General features: G+C 41.8%; 1 protein-coding gene across 3 annotated transcripts in view; it reads right to left on the bottom strand.

The window, feature by feature from the left end:
- Positions 1–22,097, bottom strand: part of LOC136648140 (dynein axonemal assembly factor 11-like) — a 58,002-nt gene that overhangs the window by 2,180 nt on the left and 33,725 nt on the right. For 2 of the 3 annotated variants that reach the window (XM_066624168.1, XM_066624167.1), the window contains exons 13-17: positions 21,194–21,271; positions 18,687–18,752; positions 18,265–18,334; positions 16,451–16,546; positions 9,305–9,390 (exon numbers count right to left, since the gene is read on the bottom strand). In XM_066624168.1, coding sequence (XP_066480265.1) covers positions 9,305–9,390; positions 16,451–16,546; positions 18,265–18,334; positions 18,687–18,752; positions 21,194–21,271 — 396 coding nt within the window. The remainder of the gene's footprint in view (positions 1–9,304; positions 9,391–16,450; positions 16,547–18,264; positions 18,335–18,686; positions 18,753–21,193; positions 21,272–22,097) is intronic. The other variant, XM_066624169.1, reaches the window with a different exon arrangement.

The following is a 22,097-nucleotide window of genomic DNA, read 5'->3' as shown; positions in this document are numbered from 1 at the left end:
TCTGACACTTGCCCTCTTGATAAGCAGTCATTTCTGGGGGTGGGACATGGCAGAAAATGGGTTCAGCCACGCAAACATTAGATCTGCAATCCAATGAAGCTAAGCAACTTTTTGGCATTCTTCTATACTTTTGATGACTTTATTTATGTTATGAATGTTAAATGCACCTTGCCTTGGGAACTATCAGCTTTGAAAAGTTTAAAATGAAATGAATACATAAAAGCCCATGTTTGACTTTTGGTGGTATTTTGCTCTGGGGTACTAGTGTAAAAGGGAAGAAAGGAAAATACTGACCTTCAAATAAAGAGCAGCTGCTTTTGTTTCTTAAAAACCTACTTCAAAAAAAGCACCTTCACTGCGGTTCCAGTAATATGCAAATACAGTTGAATTCAATTGATTGCTGGGTAAAAAACAGACGATGATGCAACCAAAACTCCCTTAATCAGTTGGCAGCCGGCTTTGAAGTACAGATTGTTCATCTGGGGTACTTTCCCTGCCAAATCGCTGCCAGTGAAATGCAACAATAAACAAGAGATGTCCTTCCAGAGACGGCAGCATTTCATTCTTTTCTGAGCAGCTGCTCTGCGGCCCTTCACATTTGCTTGTTCTCTCTTTTTGGAGGGCCATCCATTGGCAGAGATGACCGCATGGAAGGGAGACACCAGAAGGAGAATGAGGCTGCTAATCACGCACTATTATAGTTGAAACTTGTACAGGAACTAGGAAAGCACATCCTCTTGGTACCTGTGTCTCTTCTTGCCTGTTCCCTGCTAGGACTATTGTTAAGAACAGGCTGCAGCGATGCTGCTTCTTGTCAGTGGAGGCCCTTAACCTGACCAAGGCCACCATCTAGTTAGCCAGCAGAGGCAGTAGCCACAGCAGGAAAGCTAGCTAGTCCCCACCACACATAAGTTTAGCTGCCAGCCTCAAACTGTTGGGAAGCCAAGATGACTTGGGCGGGTTAGGACAGACAAAAGAAAATATTTCTTTACACAGCGCGTGGTCAGTCTGTGGAACTCCTTGCCACAGGATGTGGTGCTGGCGTCTAGCCTAGATGCCTTTAAAAGGGGATTGGACGAGTTTCTGGAGGAAAAATCCATTCTGGGGTACAAGCCATGATGTGTATGCGCAACCTCCTGATTTTAGGAATGGGTTAAGTCAGAATGCCAGATGTAGGGGAGAACACCAGGATGAGGTCTCTTGTTATCTGGTGTGCTCCCTGGGGCATTTGGTGGGCCACTGTGAGATACAGGAAGCTGGACTAGATGGGCCTATGGCCTGATCCAGTGGGGCTGTTCTTATGTTCTTATGTTCTTATGACCATCTGCTTAGGAGTTTTCCAACCCCAACAGCTACACAATCCAGGAAAGGTCAATGAAAAACTAGGATGCCTGGGAATGTAGCTCCTGGCCATACATTTTGCACAGTTGCTGTACAGCATCCAAAGGGAGCAATCCAGCCTTCAAGGGCTCAGCTGGAAGTCGGAACTGAATGGAACAAGTTGCCTGCTTCCAGTCATCTGTCCAGCGTCCTGAAAAAAATCTGTCATTGACAGCACAATCCTATTTGTATCTACTCAGAAGTCCCACTAAGTTCAGTGGACTCCCAGGTAAGCTTGTATAGGATTGCAGCCTGAATGCCCTTGTTTGCCAATCTATGGTTCTAGAGTTTGGATGGGCCTTGAAGCCTGTGTGTGGTGCCTGTATAATGATTGCCCTTAGCTCAAGAAGGCTTGTTGGTTCTCCTAATCTGGTCTCGGTGCTTCTGAACAAGGCAAGATGTTGGACTGTGAGAATTCCCTTTGCCCATGTGAATCACTTTACCACTTGAAACAGTGTGGATGGGAATTTCCAAATGCAATCAGGAACAAGTATCCATGATTGCAGAATGTAACTTTTTATTCTACAGTATGTTTCTGGGTTCAATTCAGGGTGCTGCTTTTTACCTATCAAGCCCTAAGTGGCTTGGACCACCTTGTTGGTTCTGTTCAAATCATGCTCTGGGTGCTTCCACTGAATGACTTTTGACAGATGTCTGCTAGGAGGACCTTTTCAGAAGTGGCCTCTTTTGTCCTCCCCCTGGGAGACAAGCCAGGCCACAACACTGTATAATTTTCGGACACCAAGGGCGCAATCCTAACCCCTTATGTCAGCGCTTTCCAGCACTGACATAGCAGTGCCAATGGGACATGTGCTGCATCCTGCAGTTGGGTGGCACACAATGAGGCCCCCTCAAAGTAAGGGAATGTTTGTTTCTCAGAGCTGCATTGCCCTTATGTCAGTGCTGGAAAGTTATACAGTGCTGGAAAATTACACAGTGCTGGAAAGCACTGGCATAAGGGGTTAGGATTGCACCCCAAGTCAGACTTGGCTCTTTCAGAAAGACTTTGGGTTTAATTGATCCTGCTTTATAGGGGTTGGACTTATTGTGTTCATTGCTAGTTTTGCAAATTACTGCCTGGATTCCCTGCTGGTGATGGATGCTTCTATTTTTCATTAAGGTTTTGCTTTTGCTTGTTTATTCTGATGTTTGGTATATTTTAATGTTTGGCTTGATGGCTACTTTGAGTTAACCTTGTTTAAGAGAGAGTGTGCTACACACTTTAAAAATAACTATAAAGCGCTAGCAAAATGGATAGCTGAACTTAAATACTATCTGGGTCTGACTACCCATTCTAGGGGACCCCTTCCGGAGCAGAAAGCCTTAAAGGGAAAGTCCTCTAGTCCAGAGCCTAGCACTCCATCATGTCTCTGCTACTGTCCTCTGGGTACACTGCCTGCTTTATCAAGCAGCCCATGGATAGCGAATGGCCCTTGGTGCCAAGATTACTAGCCCTTCAAGGAAATTTGGCTTGAGGGTTTTTGTCTTAGGGAGTTTTCAGCTATTAGGTTTGGACTCAGTATCAGGATCTGGGTCCCTCTGCAGTCCACACAACTGACACTCCGAACCCAGATCACCCATCTTCCTCTCTGTCAACATCCAGGTCACTGCTTACAGCTGGGTTACATATCATAACCCATCACTGGCTAGCTTCACTAAAAACGAAGTCACTGGTGACTTGCCCATATACTGACATCAGTGTTGCCTGAGAGTGTCGAGCAGTACCTTTCTTAACTGTCATGGCTAATCTAGTCCGGACCATTTGAGAGAACACTTCATGTTCGCTGTTTCCAGTTATCAGGTTATCTGTTATCAGTATCTAGTTATCTGTTTCTAGTTGTCTTAGAATAGGTGTGCATCACGTTTAGGTTTCTGGGTTGTGTAACTCTATCCTGCCATTGCGAAAGCTAGTGAGATAGTACCATGCGCACATGCAGTATTTGAAATGCTTTTCAGTAAGGGAAAGGGGTGGCAAATGATTTTTTGATGAATATTGTACAACTAGGGCTGAAATCCTGTGCACACTTTCCTCGGAGTAAGCCCCATTGAACACAATGGAGCTTACTTCTGAGGGGACATGCATAGGCTTCTGCTGCAGATTTTTCATGTTAAAACATTCCATGAAATTGAACTGAATTTCATAGTACAGAAGATGCTCTATAATGGTCAGCCCTGAAAGACAACCAATTGTTGTCTCCCTAATTCATTTCTAAAAATGTATCATGACTTTGACTCAGATTATTAGTCACTTTGGGGTTGGCTTCAAAGACACTTGCTTGACACTGTTACCTCTGCACTTATGTAACGTAATGTTCCAGGCTATCTCCCACCCCACAGAAAACCTCAAAGGGTAGACAGAAGAAAAATTATCAGCCATCACAAGAAACACTCATATCAGTTCCATTAATACATACCAATGCTTTTCAATTAGCAATACTTGTACCACAACTGGTATGTCACAGTATGGAAGGTGGCGCTTGGCTTCACTGCCAGGGTGACCACAAGGCATTGCTCTGCCTGACCACACCCCACTGGAAATGGAGATAGCTAGGGGGACAGTGACGCACCAGCAGGCAAGATGTGGCTGTGAAGTTGTCTGGCCGTTCAACAGAAGTGTTGTTTGGGGAAGCAGTTTAAAGAGTGAAGCCCCAACTGTTAGGCAAGCCACCCACTCCGGGGTGTAATTACCACCTTTGGTGGCAGTGATGGCATTTTGCAAAACTGGAATTGGATATTTGGAAAAGTGGCACTTGTTCCCCCAAAAGGTGGAAAATTCCTTCTATATAGTATGCACACCTTATGTTTGAGTAGTCTTTCTTCAGGAAAGATGGCTTGAGTGGAAGCAACAGAGGGCTGTTGACGACAGAACACATGAACAGCCCAGCTGAATTAGGACAAGCCCAGCATCCTGCATCCCACAGTGCCCAACCAGATGGCTCCAGGAAGCCCAGAAGCCAACTGAACATATTACAGATTCAGCTAAAGGGCTATTCCTTTGCCATGCTGATAGTCAATACAGCTCTATTCTTTGTCACCTCTCTGTCTATGTATTTGGTTCAGGAGAATTGGTGGCAGTGGTGGCTCTGACAGCTTTGCTCAATCCACCTCCACTATTTCCTTTGATTTATTTGCAAAGCACTTTTCTGTCCAGTTGCTCACATCTGTTCTAAAATGGATGGCATAATTACAGTAGATTCTGAGAGAGAGAGAGAGAGAGAGAGAGAGAGAGAGAGAGAGAGAGAGAGAGAGAGAGAGAGATGCCCTCAACATCTTCCCACTGCAACAACCAGGATTACTTCCAGCTTGTTTCACCCCAGGATGCAGACAAACTGCTTAAGCAAGTGTGCACAATTGCATGTACCCCCAGGTCCTTCCACATCCTGGATTACTAGATCATCAAAGAGTCCAGATTCATTTTGGGGGCAGTTGCAAATGCCTCTTTCCATTAAGGGTGCATAGCAGAGCTGCTAAAGAAAGAGGAACCTTAAGGATCTGCCAGGTATTCTATGGTGCGTTTCACTTGAAGACACTGTGGATGCAAAACACCACAGTATGCTTAGACAGCGGGAATCCTTCTATCAAACAGCAGCCCTTTGTGTAGTATAGCTATTGAGAGAATTAAATAAATGTTATGGAGGGTAAGCCTATCTTCTCTGCATACACTAAACTCCTGTTCAATTCTCCATGCTCAGAACATGCTGGTTATTCTCTAAGTACACATCATAATAGCACTGGTTAGGATTCTAGATACAGGCAAAAGAAAACCACTGATATCCCACAGAGTTAAGAACAGAACAAGCATATCTTCTATTACATCAGCAAGCACTTCATGGAACAGGGCAATGAGCAAAAGTAAGAAGCGATAAAGAGTCAGTATGAGGTACTCAGGGCCTTGAATCTAAAAGTTGTCATGGCTGCACAAGAGGAACATACATGTAATCTGTAATCTATTTTGCCATCAGCAACTGAATTCAGGAGTGATATCAACTTGAGATTCATTATTCTACTTCATTAGAGCCCCATGAAACACAAAGTCAGGGACAAAGTAATGGAAGAGAAAATGGATGTTAAATGCGCAGGGCAACACACCTTTCTTTCTGGAAGTCCTGGAAGGGCAACAAATCTGACATTCTCACTGACATATTCTGAGGCCTTCTTCCAGGGGTCAGAAGGATAGTGGTTAGGGATGGGTCCTTTTCTGGAGTGGTGCTCCTCTTATGGAACTTCCTCTCCAGAAGTCTGCTTGGCATCCACTCTTTTGAGATTTTGGTGCCAGGTTAAAATGGCTTTTAATGAATGAGGGAAAGGGATTGTAACTCACTTATGGAGTGCATGCTTTGTATGTAGAAGAGCCCAGGTTCAATTCCAAATATCTCTAAGTATTGCTAGGTAAGAGCCTTGTGCGAAACCCTGGATAGTTGCTCCCAGTCAGCATAGAAGAGATGTTTCATTTCGATGCAACGTTTGCTGTTGCTGTTTTATGCTTCTGATTTTATTAGTTTAATTGACATTTGATTTATGCATATTTTCTTGGGTTTTTTAAAAAAATTGTTAGTATAAGCTATCTTGCAAACTGCATCCAATTAAAAAGGTAGCATATTAATGCCTTAAGAGTTTGTTATCGCTGAATTCGTAGACTTTCTATGTGAGCTGACTCGAACGCATCATTGGAAACTGCAAGACAGAACAAAAAACTCCAAAATGAATGAGCTGTCATGACCCGACTTCCAGCAGTGACCCAGACACAGGGCAACTAGCCAGAGCTACCAACAGGAGGATGCAGCACTGGGCTTTAGCCCTGACACTCAGCCAAGTACAGTGAGGAACCCCCAAACAATGAAAGACTTGTGATCTAGAGTCTCCAGAAACTATAGCCTTCAAGCAACATTTTAACAAGGGGCTAGCCAAGGGCCTAACTAAGGGCCTCACCCAAGGGCTGCACTAAGCCTGTTCACCATGGATAGCAAAACCAGTCAAAAGTCATGGAGAGGTGACAGAAAGATGCCTGTCCATTTAAGGCTCTGAATCCCCCAGAAAGGGGGTGGAGACTGAATAGTAGTCTGGCCTGCTAAGTATAAAAGTGCTCAGATGAGAGACCAACCTCTTGTCAAAAACGTTATCTGGGCTCTGTCCAGGGTCCTGAAAGTTCCAGAGCCTATCACCTTTCTTTCTAGAAGTCCTGCTTTAGGTCTTAACTCTACCTGCCCTCTCCCTCTGACCTAGAGATCTTGCTAGACCTGTGTTCTTCTGATTTATCTGTGGGCTCCATCCCACAATGATGGAATACCAACCTTATGAGGGACATAGCTGTAAAACAACATGGACATCTATCCTTCTCCTTCCCCTATTCTCCACTCTCATATAGGCAATGCTAATGCTGAACATTTTATATTATATATGATCCAAGAACAAAACAAAAACTATCACCTGCACTTTCTCCTTAATGGCTCTTATATAACACCGTAATGGAAAGTACATCATCTATAAGTTGAACTAGAAGATGGTAGTACAAAGGGCAATATTATTTTCAGAATCACACAAAGCTTCACTTTGGGAAATGGAACAGGGATCTTCACTTTGTAGGTAGACTCTTAGTTTGCTCCCAGATACTTCACTCTGACATCATCTATTCATAAAGCTCTCAGAATACTAAAAGTTGGACATATTATCAAAGTAGACATGAAGAAAAGTTGACCTGTCCATTGCCAGTTACTGGTCAGAATTCAAGTCCGAAATGTTTTCAGTCAGAAAAACTATTCTGCAGCTTTAACCCATTTTTGCCTGGCCCACAGGTGTACACATTTGGACCCTGTTGTGTATATGCAATGTTGGGCAAAAATGGCTTAAGATGCTCTTGAGCTCTGAACCGGCTCATGCAAACTGGCCACCTCTTTTGTGATGTGAAGATTATCATGCCACAACATTTCCAAGAAGAAGTCTCATGGAAGAAGCGTGCAGTCAATCAAGCTTACCCTTGCCAACTCCCAAGAAAGTTCTCGACGCAAACATACTGCAACATAATTGTCTGGGGCACACATGTTGCAGCAGGTCTGCAAAATGCCCAAAAGACAAAACAGTCAGGCTATCGAATTTAGGCCCAAATCCTAACCCACTTTCCAGCACTGGCATACCTATGCCAATGGGACGTGTGCTGCATCCTGTGGTTGGGGGGCACTCACAGAGTCCTCCTCATAGTAAGGGAATGTTTGTTTCCTTACCTAGGAGCTGCATTGCCTTTATGCTGGTGCTGGAAAGTGGGTTAGGATTGCACCCCAAGACTTCAAAATCAGACCACTGCTGAATTGCCACAAATCCTCACTCCACAGCATGCCTCTCCTATTCTCCAAACCAGCCTGAATTTTCTGCCTCATTGCAAGTGCTGACAATCCGCAGGAACAGTCCAGTCTAACATCAGCACTTCTGAGGTGTTATACATCAAGCATCTGGCAGCCCTGATGCTTTTTTCAACAGCCTTTTTTCCTATTGTGCCAAGCAGCCAGAGGCTGAAACTAATGTTTCTACCGACATAAAAAAACAACTGCCTTGAAACAAGCATATTCCTATCCTGCTTCTCATCTGGTTTGACTTCTGTTCTGGGGTGTTATGCATTATTTTTTTTAAAAGCACCTTAAAATGTCTGTTCTTTCCTCTTTGAAATCCATGTATTTTGTGACTAATCCTGCATCCCCACTTGAGGTGTGGATTTATTGTTTAAAATTTGGTGACTTTGTCTGAGGAAGAAGACCCTCCAAATATATCTTGGCAGGTTTGTGCTCAGCGATATTGGCCCTCCATGCACAGGACCATTTATGAGGCCAACTGAGGCAGTCTCCTCAGAGGGGGAAGAGTATCCATCTCTATTCATCCACTTGTCTTCACTGCTTTTCTTCCTGTTCTCTGAATTGGGAAATGAAGAGAGGGTGGAGCAGAAGGGGTGGTGTGAAGGAAACGAGATTGGTGGGTTTGGGTTAGAGCATCAGAGACTGCCCTTCAGGCACTGGGAAAGCTTGAACCAGACTTGGCCCCACTCCAACCCTGTGGGATGAAGAACTATTCAAGAGAAAACACATCCTGGACAGGACACCTCTACCTCCCCCAGAATTAAAAATTCTGTGGGTTATGATATTTTTCCCTATAGATGAACTACAAGTGGGCCAAAGTCGGTTGCCTAGCTTGCCGAGGCAAGATGGGAAGATGGCAGCAGATGGGAAGATGGCAACAGATACATCTATGTGGAAAGAAACTGAAAACAACTCGTTCTCAAAAAAGTCTAACACAAAATATGGAAATGGATGGTACCACATAATCTAGCACAGAGCTTCCTTCACATTAAAAGAAGCCCATGAGTGGAACGCTGCCTTTGTTCAAAACATACATTTCAGTCCTTTGGGAGACAGATGTCACCCTTGCCTCCCTCCACTGATCTCAGTGCAACTTACTCTGCTCTGTGTCCTTGATCTATAAATCATGTTGAAAAATCTGAGTAAGATCAGCCCTTTAAAGAAAGCCTAGACAAGACAAGAGGCAAGGAAATTAAAACCAATGAGTTCTTTCTTCCACAGCTGTTTTGGTATTCAGAAAACACCGCTGTGCAGAACACAAAATCTGGAGAGGCTACTCTTGATGAAAAATCTGAGTTCTAATCCATATCATGGTAAAGAGGCTCAGTGAGAAGTACAACTTATATGCAGATATAAAAGCCTTCTTGGCTCTGTCAGGGAAGCAGACAGGTTTATAAGCAACAACAACAAGCTATGAGTTGTCAGCTACCTTCATGTAAAGCTTTCCTTGGTACAAATCAATATTTTTTTTTATTTTGTACAATTATATACTCGTTGAGCAGCAATGTGCTGGCAAATAAACAACCCATATGAAATTGAGATGCTGTATAAGATGAGAAACAAAAAAAAAAAAACCCAGTTACCTTCTTATATGTGTTGACAGTTTATTGGCATCTAAGGGTTTCTCTGACGTGCCTACTTTTGGGTTAGCCGTGATCATCTCTTTAGCCTGAATGAACAACACATGAATTTCATTACTACATGAGAGTTTAAAAAAATGGAAGTGCTTCATGTAAGATTAAAGTTAACCACATTCTGCATTTTCAGGCTAGGAAGCAAAAATTGAATTTGTATATCAGAATTGTCATCTTGGATTAGCTTCAGGCATGAAAAAAAAAATAAAGGTCTTGAAGAACTTCTAAATGAAATGAATGTTCACATGCCTGTAATGTACACTTATGCTTATAATGTATATCAAAACATGATTTTTATTTTTTTTTTTAAACTTAACTTTCCATCCCATCACACAAATCAGACACAATTTTGCCAAAGAGAAGTCCTTGTTAGTTCCACTGACTTCAATGGGAGAAATACACAGATGGTCAATTCTGTCTTGCTAAAATCAAAGGACCTTAAAGTGCTTCACTTTGGTGGGATTGTATCCATGACGAAGGTCAGCAACATTTTTATTTAAAGGGGCCAGACTTTCAGTGGTGACGTCATCATATCATAGCCAGACTTTCAGGTTGTCAAAGCACCTGGAAGCGGCTGCATGTCAGCTCAGTTCACTGACAGCTCCAACATTCCCCATCTGGCAGGTGGCAAACTGGGCAGGGGGTTTCACTGTGTAAACCAAGCTCTGAACAGCAGATGACTTCGGATGGTGGGCCGGATGCTGTCGGCAAGCTGTAGGTTGCTGACCCCTTAAAAAATATATGTTTGGATTTTTTAATCCAGTGCAAAAGTGGACATGGACTTCAAAATTTTATGGAGATACTAAAAATGTTTGTACATGCTGTTACCAGGAGTATACAGTATCCATGTATGCTAATGTAACACCACAATTCAAATTTACGGTAGATATTATATATAATTAGAAAACACAGGTTAGGGCTCATAAAGTTTAAATGTGCAAGTTTACTAATGGCATCCTAAGTTTAATCACTTTGCCAGCTTTGAACCCATGAAGCTTCCTTGTACCAAGTCAGACTACTGGCCCATTTAGCTCACTAGCTGGAAGATCTGGGACAAAGCCCTGTATTGGACCCCTCTTGACGTCTCTAGTTAAAAAAAAACAACAAAAAACCCAAGCAGACAAGGGAGGAGAGAACCTACTAATCATGAAACATCAAAGTTTTGCTTTTGGTTCACTGCATGAAAAATGTCTACTTCCTTCAATTCAAACCCCCTTCCTGCCCTTGTTACTTGCTTTGAAAAAGGGGAGGACATTAATTTTCAGGTGTAATAGATGTGTGCCTGGACACATGAAATGCTTTCATTTACTTGCTGTAGAAATTCAGTCTCTCCAGGACCTTTGCTAGCACAAGGGCATCAGAAGGGCAAGAAATGGATATTTAAAAAGTCTTTTAAAGGAATCCATCGCTCAGAAAAGATGGAAGGATGATCACTTTTCCAGAGTTAAGAATCCGATCCAATGAAAAGTTCATACTGAACCTCAGTGATCTCAGAACAGTGTTTATTTCGACCAGTGCTAGAGTAAAGCAATGGGAAATTAACTCAGCACTATATAAGCATCTCACTTAGTTTGGGCTACCATAGACTTGGAGTCCTAATCCCAATCTGTCTAGCAAGTACAGACAAGTCTCTGATGGTTTTACTCCATGTCAACAAAAACAGGGGGGGGGGAGAGAGAGACTAAACTCCAGGGATGTAATTTCACTCTTTTCTATCACCATCCACCTCTCCACTATCCTGGCTGCAGTGCATTCCAACCAGGTAATATTTCTTTAAAATGTAAATATTCAGTGCCACCCCTCCATTCTAATTAGACAACCACCTCTGGGTACAAGAACAAAGATTACAAGGATGGGAACTGGTTGCTTCATACTGGTTGCTCCACCCAATGGAGATTTAGCACAGGAAGTTGTGACTTGCCCAAGGTTCCACCGAACGGTATCTTGCAAAATGAATCATGTGAATCCTCCCTCCCCACAGGGAAGTGGGCAAAAGGCCCGAGGCCAGAGCAACAGCAAAATTTCCTTTGAAAGAATACGGGAAGGAAGTCCTGGGTGCTGGCTGCAGGGCCCCCCTCCCAACCAAACATCACAGCATCTGAACATCAGGGACTGTATGGAATTGTGGGTACTTGCGGGTCCTCAAGGGGATGCTATCCACAGTATTTTGCAAAACAATATATTAAGAAGAGGAGCTACATCCCAGAATGGTGGGCAAAGAGAGGATTTCTCTTCCCCCTCGAACAAACATACACACTTTAAGTGCAAAAGCAAGAACACGAGTGAATGTATCCAAAATTCATTTCTGCTGATGCACACATTTTGAACAGCCATCTGCAAAGCTTTCTAAATGTTCACAGCGGTTTCAGAGACATCAATTTAGAAACATAATAGATATTTATTTATGTGAATTTTGAATGTTCAGAGAAGTGAATCTTTGGTCAAATGAATAAAACTGCAGGCACAAGGCCAACTATTGATGAGGCTGCAAACTTGACATTCCAGATGCACCATCTGAATTAATGAGAGCCCTGGCAAGGCAAGACAGATGGTCTGAACTTGAAGGAGACTAGATGTATACAATGGGTGACCAGATATGCAGAACCCCAAACCAGCATACATAGCACAGTGAGGTGGCACCTTCAACTACCAACAAGCAGAGGTACTGTTTACATAGCTGAGAGAGAGAAGAGATACTTAATTCATTGGTGCTGTTTTACCTCTATTATTTATTTGCTTTTTTTAAAAAAAATATGATTACATATGATTACATTATGATATGTCTTCAAAATATTCATAATTCACAATTATAACTACATGTTCACACATATGAGTGAAGAACAAACACCAAGCTGAATAGTTCTCAAATTTAAAAACATAGCATAAAGTCCATAAACAGCACCTACTTACTTGATATCAAACTATACAGGAGCTATCCTTGATATCAAAACAGGTTTACAGTAACCTCTCTTGCCACAAACATCCAGATCCTAAAAATCCCACTCTCCATTCATAATAACACAGAACTATTTCTAGGTAGAATTACCCAACGAAATCTATTTATAATAATTTGACCACGTGTATTTAATAATTACAGCATGGTTGTGACACCCACACTGGAGATCAGCACCGGCACCAAGCATGTTAAGGCTTGGGCCCTAAGTTACCTGGAAACAAAAAAGAACCCTGTTATGTTTAAGCAACCTGTTAGATTTATACTATTTATAAACCAAATGCAGAATTTTGTAAATCCAACCAATGTATGAGATGTAAATTCCCTTTATATGCAACTTGTCCCTCAAAACAGCCACGGTGCCAGAAGATTGGCGGATAGCAAATGTCACACCGATTTTTAAAAAGGGAAGGAGGGGGACCCTGGAAACTATAGGCCAGTCAGCCTAACATCTATACCGGGTAAGATGGTGGAATGCCTCATCAAAGATAGAATCTCAAAACACATAGATGAACAGGCCTTGCTGAGGGAGAATCAGCATGGCTTCTGTAAGAGTAAGTCTTGCCTCACGAACCTTTTAGAATTCTTTGAAAAGGTCAACAGGCATGTGGATGCAGGAGAACCTGTGGACATTATATATCTGGACTTTCAGAAGGCGTTTGACACGGTCCCTCACCAAAGGCTACTGAAAAAATTCCACAGTCAGGGAATTAGAGGACAGGTCCTCTCATGGATTGAGAACTGGTTAAAGATCAGGAAACAGAGAGTGGGTGTCAATTGGCAATTTTCACAACGGAGAGAGGTGAAAAGCGGTGTGCCCCAAGGATCTGTCCTGGGACGGGTGCTTTTCAACCTCATCATAAATGACCTGGAGACAGGGGTGAGCAGTGAGGTGGCTAAGTTTGCAGATGACACCAAACTTTTCCAAGTGGTGAAGACCAGAAGTGATTGTGAGGAGCTCCAGAAGGATCTCTCCAAACTGACAGAATGGGCAGCAAAATGGCAGATGCATTTCAATGTAAGTAAGTGTACAGTCATGCACATTGAGGCAAAAAAATCAAAACTTCACATGTAGGCTGATGGGTTCTGAGCTGTCTGAGACAGATCAGGAGAGAGATCTTGGGGTGGTGGTGGACAGGTCAATGAAAGTGTCGACCCAATGTGCGGCGGCAGTGAAGAAGGCCAATTCTATGCTTGGGATCAATAGGAAAGGTACTGAGAACAAAACGACTAATATTATAATACCATTGTACAAATCGATGGTAAGGCCACACCTGGAGTATTGTGTCCAGTGCTGGTTTTGCACATCTCAAAAATGATATAGTGGAAATGGAAAGGGTGCAAAAGAGAGTGACTAAGATGATTACTGGGCTGGAGCATCTTCTTTATGAGGAAAGGCTATGGCGTTTGGGCCTCTTCAGTCTAGAAAAGAGATGCCTGAGGGGGGACACGATTGAGACATACAAAATTATGCAGGGAATGGACAGAGTGGATAGAGAGATGCTCTTTACACTTTCACACACCAGAACCAGGGGACATCCACTAAAGTTGAGTGTTGGGAGAGTTAGGACAGACAAAAGAAAATATTTCTTTACACAGCGTGTGGTTGTTCTGTGGAAATCCTTGCCGCATGGTGTGGTGATGGCATCTGGCCTGGATGCCTTTAAAAGGGGATTGGACAAGTTTCTGGAGGAAAAATCCATTACAGGTTACAAACCATGTACAAGCCATGATGTGTATGCGCAACCTCCTGATTTTAGAAATGGGTTATGTCAGAATGCCAGATGCAAGGGTGGACACAAGGATGCAGGTCTCTTGCTATCTGGTGTGCTCCCTGGGGCATTTGGTGGGCCGCTGTGAGATACAGGAAGCTGGACTAGATGGTCCTATGGCCTGATCCAGTGGGGTTGTTCTTATGTTCTCCAAAACCAATTGTCATTTTTTTCAGTGTTCATTAATAATGATATTCTGACCATGTATTTGAACCAGATTACTCCAAAAAGAGAAAAAATGGTTTATGTCCTCAGTGTTGCTGTTCCAATAATGCACACAGTCTCCAGTGAAAGATGAACTTATCCATCTGTCTCCCTTTCCTGAATTTTATTAGGTTGGTTAATTTTATCAGTACTGCTGTGTCCCACAGCTTTTTCCACCAATCCATTATTGTAAGGGGATACCTCTATTCTTGATGGACAAGGTACTTTGCCCAGGAATGAATTTTTTTGCAGCATGCTTTTGTTTTCCTAAAGTTAATTATGGAATTCAGTGTGGCTTTGGATAACATTGATTCTCAATACAAGCAATACTTGCCAGTTCCATGCTGTTTCTTTCATCCATCCAGGTGTTGATTGCGATGGGAAAGATTCATTACTTCCTCATAGACATACCACACACTGAATGACAATGTAATAACCTTGTTCTTAAAATGAGTGTCAATCTCTACTTGTTGTTACTCTGCTGGCTTTTTCTTCTAATTCCATTGTGCAATTCTCTCACCTGTGTATGTTCTTGTGTGTTATGCTGGTCAGTTTGTCAAATGGCCTGTTTTTACTGATGTCACCTTTTTCTCATCTTTAACATTACAAGCTCTACAGAAATTTCCACTTCTACTGAAAGTGGCACATTGTTTAGAAGTATCTAGAAAAAAGTTTTCAGTTCAGCACAATTGGGCCTCCACTCATCCAGGTAAGCAATGCAGCTGTCACAGAATGAACAGATTTACTGAATTACAATCTTCTTTGCTCTGGGGAGTTAAGACGGCCCCTTGTGTTTACCTCCATCAAGCATGAATCGCTTACTTGGACGCGGTTTTCTTTCAGGTTCAAGAGCTGCAGTGTCACATCAGTTCCATTTGCATTTTGCTTTTCCATTGCTGTTATTGAAGAGATGGTTGTGCAAAAACCAAAGTCAGGTTTTGCCAACAGTCTCCAACTGCTCTTGGAGGTTTGTTTTCACAGCAAAAGTGGGAATTCAGAACTGAGAACAGCTTCAGCACCCTGTCAATTGCAGGTATCAAAGAATGCCAAAGAGCACCACTAGCACCCAGAGACTACTGATATTCCACATCAGCAAGCACAAAGAATTCCTTCAATTGTTAGAACCAAACAGTGTAGATATGGAAGCGTTTGTAGATCTTCACAACAAATGCCTCAGTGTCAAGGGGCAGCCTGTCAGCAGCAGTTTGTACTCTGTTGCCGACAAAGTGTGCTGCACACCCCACTCCAACCATGTTACTGTCAGGGATTGCTTGGTTGAGCTGGCAGAAGAGGACATTTTGTCTTGCTCTGACCTTTCCCCCAAAGTTGACGTTTGTGCTGTCAACACAAAATCTAATCACTTTTTCTTGTAGATTGTACTTTGCCAGGGCTTAATGTAATTCTCCAAAAGTAAGGCAGAGACTTCTGCAGCATCAGAGGTGAAATCTAAAATGTTTGCTTACTCACTTTAAATAATGGACCACGACGGACATCAACTTTGTATCTTTCCTATTGGAAGCATCAACTGAAACAGAGGCCTGCCTGTTCCAGCACAAGATAGGATTGTGCTGAACAAGAGATAAATGCAGAGAAGGAAAATATTATGTTAGTTTGCCTTCTCCTGCACCCCCATCCATAACAAAAGAGGAGGTGGGAGAGGGCAGAAAGCCAACATCTAAATGCATCATCTTTGCAATGAACCAGGGATTAAAAAAGAAGATAAAATATCCTGAAGGCAGATGAGGAGTTCTTTCACGTAAGGAAATGACTGAAATGCAACATAGTCAACTCAACCTTTGCATCTGTGGGTGTCTCGAGTGGAGGCCACCATGCAGCTCGGGTATCTGCTACTTGACACAGGACTTTCCACTTCAGCAATTTCAGCTTACCTTTAATCTTTAAAATCAGTTTTAAAACTCTGTGATAAAGAAAAAACCACTAAGGAGATGACCATATCCTGGCAACCCAGCTCAAAGTGTTTTTCCTGTTAAGCTGAGTTGTTTACAGCCTTTCATGTTTGATGTGGTTCACGGTCTTGATGTTCATGAAGTAGGGGCACTACAAGGGACGTTTTACCAATAGCTTTGCATGCTTAGAAGGGTAGAATGTACATAAAATCTGATCAGACGGTGCATTTTCACAACCCTATATCACTTCTTGGCTTACCTTAGGCAGACTAATAACCAAGTGTCCAGTTGTCTGAGACCTTTTGGCGGTGCTGCTGTCTGGTTTCACTTCTTCAGGGAGCACAAGCTGAAATGGCTTCAGAAAAGAAATAGTTTCTTGTCTACGTCACGTGGCATGCAAGTAATTCAAAAACATTTTAGTTTACCAGACTTATTTCTGTGAGTTTATGCTGAGATGAAATATGAAGATGATGGAATAGTTGTGACCCAGATAGAAAAATGCAATAATATGACTACCACGACTTTGATCTGGGAGGATTTATCAAGTTAAATCCAGTCCTAATGGGTAATTTGCATCTTAAACAGTCTTCATCTATATTGCAAGTATGGTATGCATGCATGTGTCTCTATATATAGTTGTCACTGAAAAATGTGGCGTTTCTAAAGAAGGTTATGACATGCTGCATGTTATACTGGCAACTAAACGAGAATTATGCTAATCTATTTTAGACTTAAAGTCATTTTAAATCTGCATTTAGTAACATGGTTACAAATAGGGACTCTCGTTTTTAGCTTAACTTGATAGCACTATGGCATTTTTAAAACCAAAAATGAAGGGGAGGGGACTATGTTCAGCTCTCTCTGCTCAGTGTAAATTACAGCTCTTAGGGCTAATCATCTTTTCACTTATAAAGATTTACCTTAACATTACCTCAATTTAAAAAGGCTGTAGCAGGAAAAGAAAAATGTCATGAAGAGAGAACTTGATTCAACATTTTGGAGCCTTTTGGCACCATCAGTCAAAAGTACATTTTGACTAAATTTAGCCTTTGCACAACCATTCCACAACTACTCTTTTTAAACAAAGCAAGATATTCCACCATTTTGCAGGCAACAGCTATGGTGCAGCAAAGGCTCCATTTAAAAACTGGCTAGAAGCACAAGCCAGTGTAGAAGGTAGCACACAAAACTGCAAAGAGAAGAGATGTGCAGATGGTATACTACCAACGATAAATGCATTCACCTTTTTCCCCATGTGATTTTCAACATTTCTTGCTACAGCTGCTTTGTGCAAATGATCCCATCTCAGGTTTACAGATATAATTATAGAGTAAATGAGCACTAGTACAATTCAGTAGACTTGCAACTAGATGATCTACAAGTGGCTACCTGCAAGAAGGTGCAGGGGGAAGGACTTACTTTTGCTTCAGGTTACTTTCTACATCAACTTCAAGTGTCTAGGCCTCACTTTTAAAGGTGTCTTCTATTCTGCCTTATCTCTTCTCACACACCTTCTATGCATGGGCTGATTTATGTGTACAGAAAGCACATAGCACAGGCCTTCTTGAGCTGGTACAGTATTAGATTGCATGAGGTTTCACATATTTTATGTTCACCCATGTAGAAAAACTCCATACAAAAGGAAACGTAACACGTCAGGAATATTAGGCTGGAATACTTCTCCCTGACAAGCTAGCTTTCCATAGGCAAGTGTTTCTGGCATTCAATTACTTTGGGGAGGGTACTTAACCACATAGTTTCCCAAATGGCACAGTGCAGTGGTAAACTACACCACATGTTTTTTCTGCACACGAACTGACTCTCACTCCCTTCATGTCACAGAATTTCACTTGCCTTTCACTCCACCATGTGTCATGTCCTCCCATGTGACTCCCTAGTCCTTAAACAGCCTTTCCCTCTCAATTCATGTGCCATTTTCCTTTGTCTTTCCTGAAGACCCATCAGTGGAGTGAGTCAAGTTTTGCATGCTAACAGAGTCAAAATTAGAAGTTGAAAATGAATAAAAATTAAACTGCCATTCTGAAATCAAAGCAACCACCAAAGAGTACTAACCTTCCCCTTGATCAGTACTTTAACGTAAGTAGGCTGAACATCAACATCAAGCAGAGAGGTGTCCAGATGCCTTTAGAATGAAAAAGAAAGTCTGTTTTTCCTTTTTTTTCCCCTTTTTTAAAAAGGAACTGTGGGAGGTGTGGATTGTATTGGAACTGCAACAAATTTGGAGATCAAAGCCCTCCATCCAAGCCATTTACCTGATATAAATCACCCCCTCCTTCCCCAAAGATATTTTCCTTGCTAGGGAAAACTTACAGGTATACCAGAAAAGATCTAGAAAATTTGATCTTGATCATGACAGGTGATCCATGTCTGCAGACTGCTATATGCAGGAAAATGTTAATTAAAAGCCAATTGATCAGTATCCAGTGACATTCTGCAGGCAAAGCAAGAGTGGAAATAAAACAAATTATTCTGACCTGTAAACAGCAATATCTAGGATGAATTGGTTGTTTTCTTCATCATCTTTCAAAGAGAAATCAAGCCTAGCAAGAAAAGCAAAATGACTTATGTAGCATAACCAGAACAGAATGAAGTTCAGTATTCCAAGGTCAGCTACTAGTGGTGTTACGTTCATGCCAACATGGTTTAGTTAACAAGATACACATTCTTCTCTCAAAATATCAGTTGAATCCTGTATAAATATGTGTTCCAGTTTACAGTTAGAAATACAAACATAGGCATGACATAAAGTCAGTCTAGTTCAAAGCTGGAGTGACGGCACAGAGACACTCACTGGCAAAAAAAACTTGAGTGGCTTTAAAAGGGGTTTGGACAAATTCATGGAGGACAGGTCCATCAAGGGCCACTAATTACAAGAGCTATGTTCTACCTCCTGGTTCACTAGCAATGTGCCTCTGAATATCAGCTGCAGAGAAGCAATGGGTGCAAGAGAAATGGGCCATGCTCTCCTCCTTATGTCTTTCCAGGGGCAATTGTGGGAAACAGGTTGCTGAAATAGACCGGTCTCCATAGACCTGATCCAGCAGGGCTTTTCTTTTGATCTCAGCGGGCATGCACGGGAATATCATCATGGAGACTGTAAGATTAGACAAGAAAAAGTAAAGGGACAGAAACTCTTGTGGATTTTTAAATTAGAAGCAAAACTTCCTGTGATTTGGAAAAAAAAGCTATTAGGATTCTCAGAATCCCACTGAAGTGCCCTGAGACTGCAAAAGTGAGGAAGATGACATTCTGGACTTTGTCATTAGGAAGTCGTAGCCTCGGCCTCCCAGGGGGGAAAACAGAGAACACTGAGCTACAAGGGGCTTGCTTCTCCCCTCCCTTCCAGAAAGACCTTTACTCTTTACAGAAAGACCTTTACCTTTACTAACTGTCAGATGCCCTGGGATAGCAGAAAACACCCTGCCAACAGCCAGAGGTACAAGAATGTTTATTTTTTTTTGCATTATTTTAGTGTGCTATAAATTGCCTTGGAGATTATTAGATTGAAAGGCATAAATATTCCAAAGAAAGAGACTGAAGTTTCCAGCTTGTCTTGTAATGGTGAGATATATCACCATTATATCACAATAAATCACAATGCGAAACTGGGGTCTGTGTTCCTCACCAAGACGTGTAATCATGCATCTACTGCATAGAGATTATACTGTAGCATACCATTCAGTAACTATTGACAAGGCAAGTCTCTGGGGCTCTAGAGCTTTCTTCAATACCTCTGTAGCTCCAGTACCATAATTTTCATCTGTCAATACAACACTTGAAGATATTACATGCTCGACATCCTTGCACAAGAAAGCTACTCTTACTTTTGTACATCTGTCAACACATTTTTACAGCTAAAGAGAGACATTGATAGAATGGTGGGTTTCCTATGAGACACCAATATTTCTTTCCTGCCACTGTTCTTCTCTCTCTGCCCAGTACTCAAGGGTGTTGCAAAAACACAATGTTCTCCTTAGGTAAATAAAATGCTATTAACATTGGTGAAAGTTTTCTAAAATAACTGCTCTGGTCTGTTTTAAAAAGAGAGACCATATCATGCTCCATATGGAAAATTCTACCCAAAGGATGAGAAAAGCTCATGCAGCAACTCTTGATGTCCGGTCTGCCCTACATTTGGCAGAGAATGTAGGCACACACCAATATCTTTTATTGTCATTCACTCATTTCAACCAGAAAAATTGGACAAATAATTTTAAATTAATGTTGTGTTTATGCAGTGTTAGGAGGAATGTTTTCCTATTCTCTTTTACACAAAAAACTATTTGTTAAACTTTTTCTCCCACAGTTAGGGATTTTTTCATTTTTTGAAGCATATAGTTTATTTGTTGACTGATGTTCAGAATGGCAAAAAGAAAGAGATCATCATTATGTAGTAGAACAAGGTAAAAAGCCACAAAAATTGTTTTTTGGTAGTGGAAAAGGTTGGAATAAAGGTCGCACTGCCCAGATGTTATGAAGTCAATACAACCTACCAGTCTCTTGTGAAAGCTTTTAGGGAGTAATTGTAACATTATTATTATTGTTGCTGTGGTTATATTTCTATCTCACATTGCCTTCAAGGGTTTATGGAGTTACCCCCTCCAAACTATTTGGGGGAGGGGCGGCATCTGTAGCAGTGTGTGAACCTTTCTGGCAAACTGAGAAGGAGGCAACTTCCTAGAAGATCTTCCCCTCTCAACAGTTGCAGAACCAACTAAATATACAGTAATTCCCTAGCTTTGGTGATAGCTACACTTATTAATCTGTATAAAGCAGAACACATGTATTTTTAGAATCTGACTAAACTATTAAGAACATAAGAACAGCCCCACTGGATCAGGCCATAGGCCCATCTGGTCCAGCTTCCTGTATCTCACAGCAGCCCACCAAATGCGGCCCAATTAAAATCCTGAATCACACGATTAATCCTATCACTAAGAAATTGCTCATCCTTCCCAGGTGACTGTCCCTCCATACATACTTGGGTTCATTTACATTCAGAACTTTTCCTTCTGGAGTGATCAAAGTCCTCGGAGGCTTCATTTTCTTCTTTTGATCTCTATTTAAAAAAAAACAACAGAGTACAAAAGCAGGGCTTTTGAGTTTTGTTATTCTTGTATTCCTTCTGCTAGGTAACAAAGAAAGAACTGGAAAGACAAGTGGAAGCCTGTCAGTCAAGAGTGAGCTAATGTTTGATTAAAGCAATAAAAACACATTCATTTTAATATCTGATCCTAGATGTGTTGTTTCATATTAGATAAGCAAATAAATTACATCTGACTAGTGCTGTGACAACCTTCCAGAAGGCCATTTTACATGAAAACCAGCTACTAGAATACCTCATGGTAACCGAGTTTCCCTTACTACGTTCTCTTTCCCCCTAGTTTTCCCTTAAGGAAGCTTCAGCACAAGGTTTAGAACAGAAGTTTCCCTGAGATACTTTGAAATTGGCAACACTGCAGAAAGATTGCATGGCCAAGCAAACCTGTTGCATCCAGTGTGAATCCCATGTCTCCTTTGTCTGGTTGTCATAAGATTAATACCCACTTGCTGGATTGGCATGTCTAAGCCAAGTGGGCATCCAACTACACTTAACTAGGTGAGAGGGCAAGTAGAGATGTCCAGCTGGTCATAAGATGGTCATTGGATGGACCAATGCTTTCTAAAGGGCAAGCCCAGAGACACTTGTGAAGCTTGGCTCCTTCAGAGAAGGCATGTGTTAGTCAAGTTTTCACCAACCTCCTTGGGGGTCAGAGAGGTGCAATGCTGTCCAGAAAGCCAAAGCCAAGGAATAAGTACAGAGAGGAATCTGTGAACTAAGATGCTGTTCAGCTTTTAAATTTGCCTGACCAAGTCAGGCCACCTAAAATCTCATAGGATTCTAT

The sequence above is a fragment of the Tiliqua scincoides genome, chromosome 4 (assembly GCF_035046505.1).
Source record: "Tiliqua scincoides isolate rTilSci1 chromosome 4, rTilSci1.hap2, whole genome shotgun sequence".
In the NCBI taxonomy this organism is placed as follows: Eukaryota; Metazoa; Chordata; class Lepidosauria; order Squamata; family Scincidae; genus Tiliqua; species Tiliqua scincoides.
This window is presented reverse-complemented; position numbering and strand designations above follow the sequence as displayed.